Source organism: Podarcis erhardii, assembly GCF_964252035.2.
Source record: "Podarcis erhardii genome assembly, chromosome: 5".
Classification (NCBI taxonomy): domain Eukaryota; kingdom Metazoa; phylum Chordata; class Lepidosauria; order Squamata; family Lacertidae; genus Podarcis; species Podarcis erhardii.
Genome location: NC_138509.1, coordinates 96,990,319 through 97,008,150, shown reverse-complemented (window position 1 = coordinate 97,008,150; position 17,832 = coordinate 96,990,319). Strand labels below are relative to the sequence as shown.

At 47.8% G+C, this 17,832-nt stretch overlaps 1 protein-coding gene across 2 annotated transcripts; it reads left to right on the top strand.

Annotated features, from left to right (window-relative positions):
* Positions 1-344: 344 nt before the first annotated feature.
* COPS7B (COP9 signalosome subunit 7B) lies at positions 345-14,030 on the top strand. Of its 2 annotated transcripts, none has more exons than XM_081863934.1 (7): positions 345-486; positions 3,366-3,542; positions 4,835-4,910; positions 8,855-8,943; positions 10,358-10,560; positions 10,670-10,775; positions 13,737-14,030. In XM_081863934.1, the coding sequence occupies exons 1-7, from the start codon at positions 433-435 to the stop codon at positions 13,893-13,895; spliced, it is 864 nt and encodes a 287-aa protein (XP_081720060.1). In that variant the 5' UTR covers positions 345-432; the 3' UTR covers positions 13,896-14,030. The 2 variants fall into 2 exon arrangements, with proteins under 2 accessions (XP_081720060.1, XP_081720061.1); XM_081863935.1 differs by lacking the exon at positions 345-486 and adding an exon at positions 1,621-1,758.
* The last annotated feature ends 3,802 nt before the right edge of the window (positions 14,031-17,832 follow it).

Sequence of the window (17,832 nt, the reverse complement as noted above, 5' to 3'; positions counted from 1 at the left end):
AGCCAAATTCCTCCACAGTCGCTTTCTCCAACTCTCCTTTTTCACTCTCTACACGCCTGAAATTTCTGTGCAAAGGCTCCTGCGATTGCTAGCTGCTTTCCCGCTCTTTTTGCACCATTTTTGCAGTTCTCCTACCTTTGGTAGCAGCTTAAATCTATTTATTTCCTGGTGCTTCACCTATACGTGGTTGTACGTGAGTCAAAGTGGGGGAAACGCCTGCACATCATTGCTATAATCCGAATTTCTAAGGAACCATTGCAACAAGAGGAAGCGGTCTTCCCCCCCTCCCCCTCCCCAATACATTGAAACCAACATTTTAGCTTCTTTCTGGACCTCCCCACTGCTAGCTGTGCCCTGCCCTCTGCCTTTTAAGGCTGGCAACATTGCGGACATCACCAGCCCATGATTTGAGCCACGGGGGTTAGGGGCAGAATGGGATGCTGCCCGTCTCTGAATGTCAAGAAATTTGGTGCTGCTGTTAACCTGGTAACTCAAGGTTTTCTTCTAACAATGACCATACCCTAAACCACGCTCCTAAATCCACTGGCGTGAATGGGCTTAGGCCTCACGGGGCTGCCAGGAGCATTTGCACAGCAAGATTCTCGTTGCATGCCTTTACTTGGAAGTTAACTATTGGCTTCATCATGCCCTCCTCCCACAGGACTGGGCCTTACCCCACTTAATTTGGAAATAAACCCCACGAAATTCAACAGGACTCATGGTTAGGGATGGGGCTGCCAGGCCACAACCCTATGCCTATTTACCTGGTGAATAAGCCCCGCCGAATGTAGAGCACCCCTTATTTTTGCTTCCATTAGGTTTATCTGTGCTACGTTACAGGTGTTTTTATTGTGTGCAAAAGCCTTTAAAAAGTAATATGGGGAGGGTTCCTTTTTTTAAAAAAAGCAAACATTTATATCATTGCATGTTGTTTCAGATTTCTGTGAACTGCTCTGGCACCTGTTTTTTTTTATGAGGGTTGGTGGCGGCATGATAAATATAACTATTATTATTATTATTATTATTATTATTATTAAAACCACATTATTATTACTTATCGAAATACAGCCTTCAGATGTGCAAACTCCGGCAGAGTGTTAAGGGAGGAGGACCGGGCGGGGATGGCTGTGCTTGTAATATGTATAATCATAATGAATATTATGGAAGCAGCCCAGAGGGGCTGCGTATAATTATAATTATACTTATTTGGATGCCTTCACCTGTTGATCTCAGCGTGGTTCACAGCATAAAAATACAATCTATAACTATACAGTATCAGTATCTATGTATAGTGGTGTGGTGGTGGGGAGGTTTATTGTTTCGTGCGCTTGTTCTGTATTTTTATTATTATTATTATTAAATATTATTATTTATTGTATGCTCCCAAAAGGGTATTTTTACCTCTTCCCCCTGAGGGCGGACGGATATTTGTTTGTTTTAATGAAATTCATACATTCTTGATTGTAAAAAATATGATAATAATAATAATAATAATAATAATAATAATAATAATAATAATAATGTGAGGCGGCGCTGAGTCTCCCCAGGCGGAACCTTCGTTCGCGGGGGAGGCAGTTCCCCGCCGGAGCGGAGGCGGCGGCGCACGCGCGCGACGCTCTTGCCGGTCCCTCTCCGCCGCCGCCGCCTCCTTCTCCGCCGCCGCCGCTGCCGCTGTCATGGCGGCCTGAGGTGCGGCACGGGCGGAGGAAGCGAGCGAGGAGGAGGAGGAGGAGGGAAGGGAGCGCGCCGGGCTGCCCGGTAGGGGCTGCGGCCGGGGAGGCGGCCCGTGGCCAGGGCGGAGGGGGGCCCTGGGGGGGCCTGGGGGGCGGGTTTCCCCCTCGTGATGGCGGCCTCCCTCACCGGGCGGGGGGCTGTGGGAAGAGGGAGCCCCCCAAGCACACCGGCCCTGCGGCGCCCGGTCCCCTTAAGCGCCTCGCAAGAACGCCTTTCTCCCATTTCCCCTCCTGTGTGTGAGAGACCTATAATATATATGCAGTGGGAGGGAGCGTGTGCAGCATGATTGTTATTTATCGTGTGTTCCGCCTTGCATAATATATATATATATATATATATATATATATATATATATATATATATATATATGCAGTGGGAGGGGGCTTATGCATTGTTGTTGTTGTTTATTAAGTGTGTATTTCGCCTTTCATCCAAAGATCTCTGGGTGGGTCACAGCATAAAAATGCAGAATAAAACCACAAAGTACAGTGGTACCTCGCAAGACGAATGCCTCGCTAGACAAAAAGCGCGCAAGACGAAAGGGTTTTTCGTTTTTTGAGTTGCTTCGCAAGACAAATTTCCCTATGGGCTTGCTTCGCAAGACGAAAACGTCTTGCAGGTTTGCTTCCTTTTTCTTAAAGCCGTTAATACCCAGGGAATCCGCGCTCCGCAAGACAAAAAAATCGCAAGACAAAGCAACTCACGGAACGAATTAATTTCGTCTTGCGAGGCACCACTGTACGTAATAAAAACAATGTGTGTGTGTTACATATATGTAATACATACACATACAGTGGTACCTCGGTTTTCAAACCCCTCTGTAGTTGAACGCTTTGTGACGAGAACCAGCTCGCCATCCGTAAATAATCAGTCTCACGCCAAGATGGTTATGGACAAATGACCATATTCCCACAGCTTTGGAACTCAAACGCCGAAAACCCAGAAGTAAATGCCTTGGTTTCTGAACACGCCTCGGAAGTCAAGCAGGAAATGAGGCTTCCGTTTTGAGGTTTCCGCTTTTAGTTTTCGAATGTTTCGGAACTTGAACGGACTTCTGGAATGGATTATGTTCGAAAACTAAGTGCCATTGTATGCTCCCAAAAGAGAATTTTCACCTCTTCCCCTGAGGGCGGGCGGATATTTGTTTGTTTTAATGAAATTCATACACTTCTTGATTGTAAAAAAACCAAAGCATATGAAAGAAAGGTGGGACGGTAGAATCAAGGGGAAAGTTCACAGCTGTACTTTAAAAGCTGAAATGCAGGAACAGGATTGGGAAGCAATTCTGAAATGATTTATGTTGATTACAATTCTGGCGTTGTTTCCACGGCTCTCTGGACTTAGAGATATATTTTCCAAGGGTTCACCCACTCCCTTACTGAAGTAATGTAGACTGTGTCCTTCAATAAGCAATACTCTTCAGCTACTGTTTCCCAACCTTCTGCAAGCCTTTATGCAGTTGTGTTTGGAGTTGAAGTGCTGCTGCTTTGTGCATTAGTAAACTTCTCACTTCTGTTGGATTACCTTTTTTTGAGCAGGAAGCACAGAGACACATTTGCCACCTTGGCCACACTCATATTCTTTCTTAGCAGTGATTGAGTAGTGATTTATCCCCTTTTTCTCTTTGAAAGGTAAAAGCGTCTAGAATGGCAGGGGAACAGAAACCGTCCTGTAATCTCCTTGAGCAGTTTATTTTATTAGCCAAAGGCACCAGTGGATCAGCTCTGACTGCCCTCATCAGCCAAGTGCTCGAGGCCCCTGGGGTTTATGTCTTTGGTGAGCTGCTGGAATTAACAAATGTGCAAGAGGTGAGTGTGACCGATTTCCTAGAGACTGGTGAGTGTCAAACCATAAATTATGCTGCTGGCTTGCTTAACTAATTTGTTTTAAATTGCCACCTCAAGTTTTGTGGAAAGTGAAAGCAAACTGCTCAGGTAATTTTCCAGGTTGTACTGGGTAGGTGGGTGAGTGGAGTGTGGGAGCTCAAGTCTTCTCTTGTGCTCATTATAACTCATGCTCATTGTTCTAAATCATGATTGAGCATTACATGTAAGCCTGCCGTATGGTTTATGGCTTCAGAACAAGCCAGGGCATTAACCCAACTTCAAACCATGGCTTAACATCTTAACTTGTTCTGAAGCCATCAACCATAGTTTCTTGGTCCTGACAAAATGGCAAGAAGTGGCATATTGGAAGGTGCTGTGGGTGCCTGGCCAAAGTACCGTATTTTTTGCTCTATAAGACACACTTTTTCCCCTCCAAAAATTAAGGGAAATGTGTGTGCGTCTTATGGAGCGAATGCAGGCTCCATGGTTTCAGCGAAAGCAACGCGAAGCCTCCGAAGCGCAGCAGGAGTGCTCCCGCCGCACTCCGGAGGCTTCGGGTTGCTTTCACTGAAGTCTTGCTCTCCTGGCTTCAGGGATAGCCGCCTGAAGCCTCCGGAGGCTTCGTGTTGCTTTCGCTTCAGCGAAAACCCTTCAGCAAAGCGGAAGGAAAAATGGAAGGGGCTCTGATTCTCCTGCCGCTTCGTTGAAGGGACGCTGCGCAGAGAGGGATGGGGTTTTTTTTCTTGTTCTCCCTCTCTAAAACTAGGTGCATCCTATGGTTGGATGCGTCCTATAGAGCGAAAAATGCAGTACTTGGTTCATATGTTGGCTTATACAGACCTTGATCCTGCAACAGCCTGCAAAATCGACACAGTCTGTGTGCCAGAAGATTCTGTGGAACAATGAAAATGGAATCTCTTTTATTTAGGGTGGTCTTCAGCAGCACAGTACCCATCAGACGCTTTGGACTACATCATTCATTAGTTCCAGCCAGCATGGCCAATGGTCAGGAATGATGAGAGTTGTCGTCCAAACCTCTAGAGGGCACCCACTTTAGTGAACGCTGCTTTAGCAGTGCCATTTTCCAAGGTTGAACCTGGAAAACAGGAAGCTCCGTTGCTGAAACATCTGGCCTTGACCGTGCTGTCTCCTTGATTTAAGCAAGCTTGCAATAGTGTAATTTGATAACCCTTGGAATAGTCTTAATACTTAATTAGCCATGGGCTCAATTGCACTCTAATGGGTCTCTTCCTTTCTTTTTTCTTCATATGCAGCTTGCCGAAGGTCCCAACGCTGCTTATTTTCAGCTGCTGAATCTCTTTGCCTATGGAACATACCCGGACTATGTAGGTAAGAGGCAGCTGCAATTCTAGAACACATTTTAACACTACTGTGTCTTCATTGGCTTTTGGCATCTCCAGTTTCTTTCTTGGCCAAGTTCATGGAAGATATCAAAATCTGCGAGATCTGCCTGCCTTAGTTCCTTCAGACAAAATTTCTGTCCTTTTCAGATGGAGCTCATCTCTAAAACCATTTGTTGATTTTATTTCTATCCCTATTTGTAAGCCGCTTTGGGATTCATTTGAATGAAAAGCAGTGTAGAAATATAGCATAGGTTAACATACCATTTCTCCCCCTTTTTTTCTCCTGTTATCGTGCAGTTCTGTTCCCATTGCCTCCCATCTCATCTCATTTCCTAGACTGCTGGTGATTAGACCATCAGTTGCCTGGCTTTGCACTCCTTACTCTGCACTGCAGATCTTTAATTGTCCAAGAGCAGAGCAGGAGCTGCGCTTCTGGTAGCTGGTTGTCCTGTTCAGTTTCTATCACAATTCCTTCCTCTTGCTTCACGTCCATTTCCGCTCCCCTTTCTGTCTGTTTTCTGCTCTTCCCCTGTGGTCTCTTCTGAGCCCTGCACTTTTCTTTCCTACTAATTTTACCCTTCCTTCCAGTTTCACTGTTGACTCTGAAGTATATCATTGTACAGCATGTAACATTTCAGGCACTTTATAAATAGTATAAATTTATTCTGCTCTGTACTAAAGACGTAGCAACATGCGAAACTGCATTAATGTATCATACTATGGGTTCAGCAAGTCCTCAGAGGTCTTTCTAAGCCTTGTTGCCTGAGATCTAACTGGATGTTGTTGGCTTTTGACTTCGGCAGATATATGCATACAAATACAAAGTATTTCTGTTGCTCCAGCAATTCAAGACATAACACAGATTCACTTCTCAAGGCTCACTGACTGTCTGATGAGCCATTGCCATATCAACTGGCTTGGTTCACCTTGTACCTGTTAACATCTCATACCTAGGGTGATTTCTGCCCTTGAAAGAAATTAACCCATTCCTCCGTGCCCAGTTCCTCCAACAGAGCATGTGAACTTGGGTGGCTCCAAATGTTTCATATGAAGTTACTTTATCAGTCCAGATGAACTGATTTGCTGTGACTTGCACTGGTTCCCAGTGCCAGGCTGCTTCTCTATCCAAAAGTTTTCCAGCTCCCCCGTTTTGCAGATTTCAAGGACATTCTAAGAATAATGAGATTTGAAACTTTCCTGTTACCAAATCTGCCTTGTCAATAACTTGTGCCTAAACTTGATTCTCATCCAAATTTTACCACCTGAGTCTTCTAAAGTTGCCATACATTCTGCATCAAATCTTTTAAAGGGACAATCTTTGCAAAACACACAACACTTGCGTGGTTCTCACATGCTCAAACCATCTTATGACAATTGGTTCTGTGATGGGTGGGTATCCTCCTCATGGTATTTTGTAATTAAAACACTGGGATACTGTGAATGGTGATCCAAAATGGATTTATTGGTGAAGCACAATGGAGGGAATAGAAACTGTTCAGAAACCTTGTGTGATATCAGTGCAAAATCCATGGATTCTGGCTAGCAATTCATTTTTTTTTTTTTTTTTAAATAATTTTTATTGGGTTTTTACATTTTATAAGAACAGACACACACACAAAGACAAAGACAAACAAACACACAAATACAATTACATACCCTAAGTTTCTTTACCCACTTTCATTGACTTCCCCCCACCCCCTCCTCTTACATCCCAATTCCAAAATTAATTCAGCAAGTTCTTACCTAACCTCTTAAAGATATTCACATTACTTTTGAAAATTAAATTCTTTTGTTTATCTATATTCAACTATCCAATTCTCTTATAATCAATAATTTCTTTTTTTTTTAAGGTCGGTCTAACTTCCCCTTCACAAATTTTCCCTTTATTATATTAATTATAGGTCACATTGACCAAGTAAACAAAACATAACATTTTATAATTCTATTCTCTCCCCCCCCTGCCCCGGTTTCTGTCCCTTCCTAGACAAATGTCCAGAAAAACAAACAAAAAATAGTTCTAGCCCGGATTCCTCACGTCCGAGGCGTCTGATTCTCTGTCAGTCCCTCTCTGCCAACTATATTGGTAGTCCTCTTTGATGGTCCTAAGACCCCGAAGGAGTTCAGTCAGAGTCAGATCATATTTTCTTTCATTCAGAATGTTAAAGAGTGTTTGCTGCGAAAGACCATCTAGTTTTCCATACTCAAGAGAAAAGTCCCAATCATGTTGCTTTGTTCTTTCTAGTTTTAATATTCCAAGTACTCCAGGGGCTTCTCTCTTCTTCTTTCTCATCTTTCGCAGGTCTGTAATCCAGAGGTCTTCTTGCTCATACTCTAACGCTGCAGATTCTTGGTTGATATTTTCCACTTGTAGTGTCTGAACTCCTTCTTTTTTCTCTGTCAATTCCAAAGGCATCTCTTCCTGCTCAGCTGCAGAATTTTTATCATGCATCTCCTTTGTGCATTCAGCAGAGTTGTTTGTTTCAAGATTCAAGGTCATAAAAACTTTACTCAGAGCCATACTCTGCTCCTGCAGGATTCCCACGAGAAAGAACATTTTTTCTATCTCCGCCAGTAATTTTCCCTCTGCAGCCATTGTAATGTCACTAATTCCCCCTAGGGGGCTTTCAGTTATTTAGTAGTCCTTTTCCAATAATCTGTTACTTTGTTATTATCAATACTTTGTTTCCAGTCGCCTCAGTCCAAATGTATCAGCTTTAATTCCAAGAGTTATTAAATAGCAAAATTCTTTACTTTGTCCGCCCGTTTGACAGCTTCTTTGACAGCTGTCAAACTCCTTTCACTTCTTCCTCCGGGACCCAAATAGGACACTCCCGGGTTTTTTTGGGGGGGATACACACAAAGTTCCAAATTCCCTTTCTCTCCAGCACAAAAATCTTGTTCTATCAAATTTGTGAGAAACTTTTAAATCATCAAAACAGTATTCATTCCGCCTTAATTCTCCGTTCCTTGCTTTGAAACGTCAATAAGTAGAGGGGGTGCGGACTTCCCTTTAACACATCCCCCGATCGTGTCGAATTCACAGGATAAAATTTTAAAGTCCAAATTCCACTACTCACGGGTCCTTTGTTATCCAGTCCAAATTTTGGGAAGAAAGTCAGCGCTCTCCGGCCATGGCTTGCGGCTTCGCTCTACCGAGGTAGCGATCTACTCTCAGCACCACGCCACTCTCCGTACCCTCTCCGCAGCCTTTAAAAAGGCTCTTCGTGGGTCGGGGAGGGCGCTTAAGGTGCCCACCGAGTCACCAAGTCCGCAGGCTTCCGCGCCTGCGGTTTCTGAGGGTCCCCGTGTCGCCGGCACGGCAAGACCCGTCCTCAGTAGAGCCGATTCCCTCCGGAGCTCGGAGGGAATCCGCCATTAGCCGTTCGCGCTAACCCGGAAGTCCCTGGCTAGCAATTCATACCCAGTGGCATACTGCCTGTTCCACCCCTTTGTTTTGTTTTTTTAAAAAATGAAGAGAAATGTGTGGATACTGGAAACAAAGTTCTGCCTTGTCCAGGTTTTCACTTGCTTCCTACTTAAGGAGAGTTAAAGCCACATTGCTCTGGTTTTCTCTTTTTGGTTATAGATCTATGAACTCAGTGAAGTGACAGTCCATGTCACCCTTAGTCCCCTTTAGGTGTTTTGGACTCCATTGTCCATTGGCCATGCTGGTTTTAGTTGATGGGAGTTATAATTCAAAACATTTAGGAAGGTTATCAGGTTGGGAAATGTGGACTCTGCTTTTCAGAGGTGCGTATTCTGAAAACTGCCCCATGCTTCTCCATTTGCCAGTGCCTGTAGGGAAGTGGGAGCATTCTTCTGTGCGGCAGAGAATGTGGCTCAAAGTTGTGTGAATGAAGTCAGCAGCGTTGAGTAATTCAACTGAAGCCCATAACCTGAAGTTTTTCTTTAATTCAATTTCTTGGACAGCAAACAAGACTAACCTGCCAGAGCTAACAGGGGCCCAGAAGAACAAGTTAAAGCACTTAACTATTGTCAGCTTAGCTTCCAGAATGAAGGTAAAGTATTGGCACTAAGACCAGCCAGTTTGAAGGCAAACCTCCATATATGTGTGTTCGCGCGCACACAGTGTGTGTAAATGTGTGTCTACACATGCATGCATATATGAATTTTTGGGGACTTTTGACATCTCCTGTTGATCTTGAGAGCCAAAGTGTGTAGAAGAGACTTATGGGACATAAATCCCTGGTGCTTTCAGGCAGCTTTTTATCAATGGGGGAAGCAGAGAGACAGCTGCTGAAATGAAACATTTATGCTTGAATCACTTTGGTTTCCTTTGATCAGTTATCAGATGGCTTGATCGTTTATCCTTTGCCATCTCTCCCAAATCGTAACTCCGTGGTGTAACTCAAGGACGGCTAGGTATCTGTGTCAACTTTAGTTCTCCCTAAAAAATAGGAATAATAGTAGCCCTGTATCCCATTAGGTAGAGGGACGTGGGTGGCGCTGTGGGTTAAACCACAGAGCCTAGGATTTGCCGGTCAGAAGGTCGGCGGTTCGAATCCCAGCGACGGGGTGAGCTCCCTTTGCTCGGTCCCAGCTCCTGCCAACCTAGCAGTTCGAAAGCACGTCACAGTGCAAGTAGATAAATAGGTACCGCTCCGGCGGGAAGGTAAACAGCTCCGGCGGGAAGGTAAACAGGCCACATGACCCGGAAGCTGTACGCCGGCTCCCTCGGCCAATAAAGCGAGATGAGCGCCGCAACCCCAGAGTCGGTCACGACTGGACCTAATGGTCAGGGGTCCCTTTACCTTCACCTATCCCATTAGGTATTTCTGGAAAAAAGCAAGAACTAGAGCAGTTTTTTCATTGACTTCAGCAGATAGGTTACAACACGTAATAACAGGTTAAGCCGGGCTGTAATGCCACAAGTACTGCTATTACAGCACCTGTCCTACAGATACTCTGGGTGAATCCAACATACCTCTGCATGGGGGTTTGTACGTGGGGAACGATGCCTGCACAAGCAACAAGATTTCTCCCCTTCATGCCCTAAACCTGTTTTGGGGTTTTCCCTAACCCTCCAGAACAGATTTTTTTTGAGGGGGTGTAGTCCCATTACACAAGCATGACCTTGCTCCATGCACGCAACAACTTAGTTGAATCCCGCTCCTTAAGGTATTTGAGAAACTGAAGTTCTGATCATCTCAGCTGCTAGAAGTTAGATGGCCATCTGTCATGGATGCTTTAGATGAGATTCCTGAATTGCAGGGGCTTTGACTAGATGACCCCTGGGGGTCCTTCCAGCTCTACATTTCTGTGATTCTAAGTGTGAAGTTGGCAGGTATCCTATAAAACGGTGAGCAGCGCACCTAGAAACAAAAGCATGTTTTAGTCTAGGCTCCAGGGTCTTCCTGCTGGTCTCTGCCCCCGAATGGCAGCTTCTCACCTGAGCTCCCTTCTCTCCCCCAGTGTATTCCTTACTCGGTGTTACTGAATGACCTGGAGATACGGAACCTGCGGGAGCTGGAAGACCTGATCATCGAAGCCGTTTACACCGACATCATCCAGGGGAAGCTGGACCAGCGCAACCAGATGCTGGAAGTGGACTTCTGCATTGGCAGGGACATCCAGAGGAAGGACATCAGCAACATCATCAAAACACTCCACGAATGGTAAGCTGGCCCCCGACAGGGTTTCCCAACTTTCCCACTCTTTGGTTTAGGCAGAGCCCCACCTCCTGTCATCTCTCTGACATTGACTGCGCAAGTATTGTGTTTACAGGTGTGATGGGTGTGAAGCGGTTCTGTTAGGAATTGAGCAGCAGGTGCTTAGAGCCAACCAATACAAAGAGAACCACAACCGAACCCAGCAGCAGGTAGAGACAGAGGTAGGTAATGGGCCCCCCGTTAATGTCTCCATTCTCTAGGGCAAGCAGCAAGCAGCAGCCCTCGTTTCCAAACGGACTGGAGTAAATTCAAGAACGTTGAGACTTTTCCTCTGCAACCTTCGCTCATTCCTGTGGAATCTTCTCCTGTTGGTCTAACCAGCCTAGAGGATGTCCATACTTTAGCTTTGTGGGAGCTAATGCACAAAATCAATCCTGAAGTTTATCCATTCTTCTCAGGATGGCTCCTGTGAGTCTTCTGGCCTCTAGAGGGCAGCATGCTACTGCCTAAAAAGGAACAATTCGTAATCACTCCTCTTAGGTTCTTCCTCTCAAACCTTTCTCAGCGCTTTATATTTCACATTATTTGGTCATTCAGTCCTTCTATTGCCTGATAAACTTAGCTCAGTGCAGATCCTGGGAGCTCACGACCAGAGTTCGCAAACGGGCATTTGCAAGGGTGTTTAGCAGGGGAGTTTAAAGGGGAGGCCAAGAGTTCTGTCTATTGGTGTGCATAGGACCAGAGACATGGAGAGTGAGGGAGCTGCTGCAGTGACCTGTAACACCTGTGCCATGTTTGTCATTCTGCCAGAGAACAAGCAACAGTACACTAGTAGCAAGTGCAAGCTGGTTGTCTTGCTGGAAGAGAAGATGTAGCAACTTGAGGCCAGCCTAACCACACCTCAAGCAACAGGACAACATGCAGAGTTGCTTGATAGAGCTGAGTTGACTGAGATTGTGCACCATGATAGATGGGGTGTCCCCAGGGTAGAGAAAGATTGCCCATTGCAAGAGTCTAACCCAGGCACCCCCAAACTTGGCTCTCCAGATGTCTTGGGGCTACAACTCCCACCATCTCTAGCTAACAGGACCAGGGGTCAGGGATGATGGGAATTGTTGTCTCAAAACATCTGGAGGGCCGAGTTTGCGGATGCCTGGTCTAACCCCTGGAGGAATGCGACACACAGAAGTAGGACAGTCACAAACCACACTTTGTCATTAGAGTTGCAAAATCGCTTCCGTACTCTCACCGTGGACGCCGATTCTGGGCCAGAGGAGCTAGGACAGCAGTTGCCAACCTCAGAAGACACTCAGAAGGTGGCTGTGAAAGGTACAGTGCACAGAACGATTATTGACACACACACACCCCCAGAGCAGAAAGACAGGAGGAGATGGATTTGGAAGAGCCTTTTTCCATTCTTGATCTAACCCCATCAGATCCAAGGCTACTGACTGTGGATGAGTATGCTGATAACATACTTGCTACCGTCTGTGGAGACGACACCAGAGAAAGGGAATTGCAGCCCAGAGATGGCAAGCTGGGAGGAAGGAGTAGGAAGTACTCAAACCATAAGTTTCCAGCCTTTGTAACTTGTCCCAACAATATCAAAATAAGCTCCAATAAACAAGAGGGGAAGACTTCGAGAACAACAGAAGCAGACCTCAGAACACTCCAAGCAGCCTTTGGAAGGCACAGCCCATAGAATGATTCCTGCTACTCCCCAGAGGAGGAGGAGACAAGTCAGGGTGATGCTACTGAGGGGAACAGAGGCAGTAGTGTGTGGAGGAAACAGGATGTCCCAGGAGGTGTGCTGTCTTCCAGGTGCAAAGATTCACAATGTGACGGAGAAGTTGCCAAGTCTTATAAAGCCCACTGACTACTACCCCTTCTTTCTGATTCATGTGGGTACAAATAATACTGCCACACACAGCAAGGAACTATGAGACACTGGGCAGGGAGCTGAAGAGACATCACTCCTTCCTGTTGAAGGTTGTGGCCCAAGAAGAGAGAGGAAAATACTTGAGTAAACCACTGGCTGCGCAGGGGTCGTCGTCAGGAAGTATTTGGCTTCTTGGATCATGGTCTCTTGTTTCCTTGAGGAAGGACTTCTGGCGAGAGATGGACTGCACCTCACAGCAGTTGGCAAGAAAGTGTTCGCCCAAGAGTCTTTAGAATCTAATCAGGAGAGCTTTAAACTAGATCTTGAGGGGGAGGGAAAAACAATAGGAACAACAAAAGAGCACCTGGAAATGGGAATAATGGCTTCATTGAAACTGAGCTGGTGCTCCGGAAACCTGCTAAAAGGCAAGAAACTACAGGAAGGAAGCAGCTGCAGGGAGCAACTCATGGTTTCAGTTGTCTACACAAATGCACAGAGAATGGGAAACAAACAAGATGAACTGGAGCTTTTAATAGAGGACAGCAAATACGACCTGGTAGGCATTACTGAAACCTGGTGGGATGAGATTCATGACTGGAATGGAGGAATTGAGGGGCATAACCTGTTCAACAGGAACGGACCAAACAGGAAGGGAGAAGGAGCAGCATTGTATATAAAGGATGTGTACACTTGTGAAGAAATCCATGACCAGGAGCATGAAAAGCAGATTGAGAGAACTGTATAGGGGTAAAAAATTGTAGGAGAGAGAAACAGCAGTGACCTTACTGTGGGTGTCTGCTGTAGACTGCCAAGCCAGACTGAAGACTTGGATGATGCCTTACTAGAGCAGATTACCAAACATTCAAAAAAGAAATAAATAGTAATCATGGGGGACTTCAACTTCCCCGATATCTGTTGGGACTCAAACTCTGCCAAGAGTGTAAAGTCTGACAAATTCCTCCATTGCATCGCTGACAATTTCATTTCTTCCTCCTCTAACCTCTGCTCAGTGTCCTGGCTCTGAGGCTTCCCTGGCTGCTGCCTTGCACCACTCCCCTTCGTCTAGCCAGTCCCTGACACCAGGGTAGATGGCTGATTTGTTCGGCCCGGTCTGACGCTGCTTCCGATGTCCCTTTGAGCTCCCTGCTCCTCCCCATTGGTCTCTGGCTCCCTGTGCTCCCTCCTGCACCTCGACTTCAGACAGAAAACTTCTGTCCTCCACTAGCGCTTCAGAGGAATGGGGGTGCCCCGCTGTTTCATGTTTGCAAAGAAACCTCCTCTCTGCCTCTCTCCTCCCCTGCAGGTCACAAACATAAAGAAGACGCTGAAAGCCACAGCCTCCTCCTCGGCCCAGGAGATGGAGCAGCAGCTGGCGGAACGGGAGTGCCCCCCGCACACAGAGCAGAGGCCGCCCACCAAGAAGATGTCCAAGGTCAAAGGGCTGGTCTCCAGCCGCCACTGATGCCTGCACGGCGGCAGCAGGGCGTTCCAGGGCCCCTGAGCGACTCTGGCTCCTCCTTCCAGCAGCAGCTTGTGAGCCGATCTGGGTTCTTTCAGGCTGCGGGGGCGGGCGGCCCAGGTGGGTCCATGTTTGAACCAGCAAGGGACACGGCCAAGCTCGCAGTCACTCAGGGCAGCCCTTCAGCACCGTAGCTGCTTCTTTTTCTCCTTTTTATTTTTGAGGAACACAAGGGCACCATTTGCTCTCTGATTTGGGGACAGGAGGCAGAAGCAGGGCACAGTTCCCCTGGGGCTCCTGCAGTTAGCTGCGGCCTCCTCCCCAGGTTGCCCTGCTCCACATTCCTTGGCAGCAGAGGTCCCCGGGCAGTGAGATTCGCCTTCAGGCTGGGAGAGGTGGCAGGAGGGAGGGAGGCAGGGATTTCTTCACTTGACCCCCAGCTCTGCCACATACCAAAGGTGACGCCGTGCCCCTGGCCCAGGCACTGGTTTTCGTTGCTACCTTCTTACTTCCCCTGCTCCTTTACAACGGCGTTTTGTCTTAGGGTGCAACTCTCTACCTCACGCTGCAGGGGGGTCGGGCTGTGTTTACTTGCCACCTGCTCTGCTGACCTCCTCAGCCCAGGTAAAAGCCCCTTCCCTCTCCTGCCGGCTTTTTAAAGTCCTTCAGCTCTGAAGGGGAGGAAGTTGGGGCGGGAAGAGTGGAGCCCGAGGGGGGAAAGCTGCTTTTTCCGGCTGCGGCTGCCGCCGCTGCATCCTTCTCCCCTTCCTGACCATCCTCACAAGGGACGGGGTTGTTGCTGAATTTGTGCGCTCTCAGTGTGTGTTCCACGGTCATAGTTGCCCTCCTCCCGAAGCCTTCTGAAGTGTGTTGCGTTAGAGTCTCCCTGGGCGAAAGCGAGCGCTGGGAAAAGAGGTTCCCCTCTTGGTCTCCCAGCCCTGGGGACACTCCAGCGGAGGCAGCAGCAAGCAGGAGGGGTCACCTCTGCCGGTCTCTGCCAGACTTAACAGAACTTGAACTGCTTTCTGGTTGTATTTGAACCCCGTGGACCCACATTCCTCCCCACGCCCCCGTTTTTGTACATTTGTTGGGAGGCTTGAGAATTTACAGCCTTTGTATTTTATTTGATATTTGTTACAAACTTAATTGAAAGTGACTTTGTCAGAAGGATTGTTTTCTTTTCTATTAAAAAAAAAAAGTCAGCGTTGAAATTCATACCCTGGCTGGAGGCTCAGTGTTTTTTCATTAAGTTGGTTTTAGACTTCAGAGCTCTGACAGGTAGAGCAAGGCACTCAGGGGGCGGCAAACGATAGAAATCTACGGCACAACCACATGTGTATACTTCTGGTTGCCTCCTCTCAAAAAAGGACATCATAGAGTTGGAAAAGGTTCAGAAAAGAGCAAGTGGTCAAGGGGTTGGAGCAACTCTGAGATTCCCAACGAGCAGAGTCGGATACAGAGCTCCAAGCTCGTGTGAGGCAGCCGCACCATACATCTGGGATCCAAAAGAGGTCAAACTGCAGCTGCAGTATATTTAGGGCCAGGGCAGGCTGGAGCGGTTGTGGTCATGCAGACCACCACCAGAGAGCAGCAGGGCCCCGTGGGGGGCAGTAGCAGCAAGCAGGGGGGCGGGAGCACCTCCCATGAAACACACAGGGTTCACGGCGGTGCAGTTTGCATACAATCGCACGTTTTCAAAAATTAATTTATTGCTAAAAATGACATCCCACCTGCTGCACATCCTATGGAAAGGCAGAACACTGGCTGGCTGTGCTCATGAAAGAACCACTTTCAAGCTCTCTAAGGCAATACAGAGAAATGGGTCCAGGTGGGCTTTGAGATCTGTGAGCCTCAGGCTTCCCGAGCTGGAGCAGGGGATTTCGACAGTGGAGACGGCAGGGATGATGTGTTAAGTGCCTTGGGTAGAAATCTGGGCTCCACAGATGATAATGAGCTCCACCAGCGGCGCGTTCCATGTGGTGTTGGCCTCTCTCGATACCAGCAGCATACCTTGCTGTGAAACCACCTGATCCCAGTGCCTCATGGGGAGTTGGCTAGCTAAATTGCCAGGGGGGTAGGAAAGGAGACATCGAAAGGCACGTGCAAGTGGCCTCCTTGCTTCAGTACCTGGGCCCATCAGCAGCGAAGAAAACCCGAGAGCTCGGTTGGTTAGAGCGTGGTCTGGTAACTCCCAAGCTTGCATGTTCAATCCCCGTAAGGGACAGCTGCGTATTCCTGCATTGAAGGGGTTTGGACTGGATCATTCCCGGGGTCCCTTCCAGCTCTCTGCTTCTATACAGTCTTTCCTGCCTACTTTAGCCACTAAGGAACCCAATGGCGCAATAATCCAATAAATACTCCCTCCTAAATATGAAATGTGGGACACGGGTGGCGCTGTGGTCTAAACCACAGAGCCTAGGGCTTGCTGATCAGAAGGTCAGCAGTTCAAATCCCCATGACGGGGTGAGCTTCTGTTGCTTGGTCCTTGCTCCTGCCCACCTAAGCAGTTCGAAAGCACCACAAAGTGAAAGTAGATAAATAGATACCGCTCCGGCGGGAAGATAAATGGCGTTTCCGTGCGCTGCTCTGGTTTCGCCAGAAGTGGCTTTGTCATGACCCGGAAGCTGTACGCCGGCTCCCTCGGCCAGTAAAGCGAGATGAGCGCCGCAACCCCAGAGTCGTCCGCAACTGGACCTAACAGTCAGGGGTCCCTTTACCTTTACCTTTTTAAATATGAAATACCTGGTTCAGCTTTGATCCCATCCCACCCATACTATGGCGGGGGTGGGGAGCTTGTGGCCCCCAGAAGATGCTGAAGCCAATTAGAGTTGGGAGTCCAACAACATTTGAAGGGACACCAGTTCTCCATCCTTGTGCCTCATGACCAGGAAGCAAATATGGCCCTCCAAATCGCCACCTGGTCCTCTGAGCTGTCTAGGCCACACCTCTTCCTGACCTGTAGTCACCTCACCCAGTATTTTTGCCTGGTTGGAAGGTGCCTTGACCCATGCCAATGTCTCTTGCTTGTCCAGATGGAGGAAACAGAGGAACCAGCCTCCTGTCCCCAGGCAAGGTTGACATTTGTTGCTCCACAGGTGGAGCCTTCCTTGCCACTGAGCCTTCTGACGCGTGAGAGGGAAACCCATACCTGTTGATCACCTGCCTTTTGCACACCCCTTAAAACCGGGGCACGAAAGCTATGGTCCTCCAGGTGTGGGCTGCACTACGGCTCCCATCATCCCTGGCAGCCAGTCATGCTGGCTAGGGCTGATGGGAATTGAAGTCCCACATTCATCTGGAGAGCCCAATCTCTGTAAGCCACACTGCACCCTCTAGTAGACCAGGGTGTCTGGATCTGTGTCAGACGAGCGGGCTGCAATTTGGTCCCTGGCAGGTGCCTGCTGCGCATCATCCTGTGCTGGCAGCCAGGCACGGGCGTCAGAAATCCTGGTGAAGGCAGGACTGAGGTCTCTGAGCTGCAGCCAGCCGGCTGCCGTTAACTGGCTGCCTGCTCTGCCACACTGCTGCCAGTGGCCTCATTGGTGCCTTGCAACAGAGCCCAACTGTGCTAAGGAGCCAGGCGCCCTCTGTTTCATTGCCCCTTCTCGGCTTTCACAGAGGGACATGCCAGCACCGCCTCGCAGCTTGTCTTCTGTCCTCCTCCCCAGCCCGGCCAGATCACATGGGCAGAGCTGAATCACCTGTTGCAGAGGCCAGTGCTGGAAACAGGTGAGATTCTTCCAGCAGATGAAAAGTGTCTGGCAGCTCGGGCAAAGCAGGAGGGAGCTTATAAACCTTTTAACTTTCCTGCAAGGAGGCTTGCAAAAATTCCCTCTTCTATGCAACTATTAAAGGTGCAGGAGGCCTTGTCCTCTCTGTTCATCTAGCCGCCCAAGTTTTATTTAGATAATTTATATGCCACCTTTGCTCAAGTCACAGG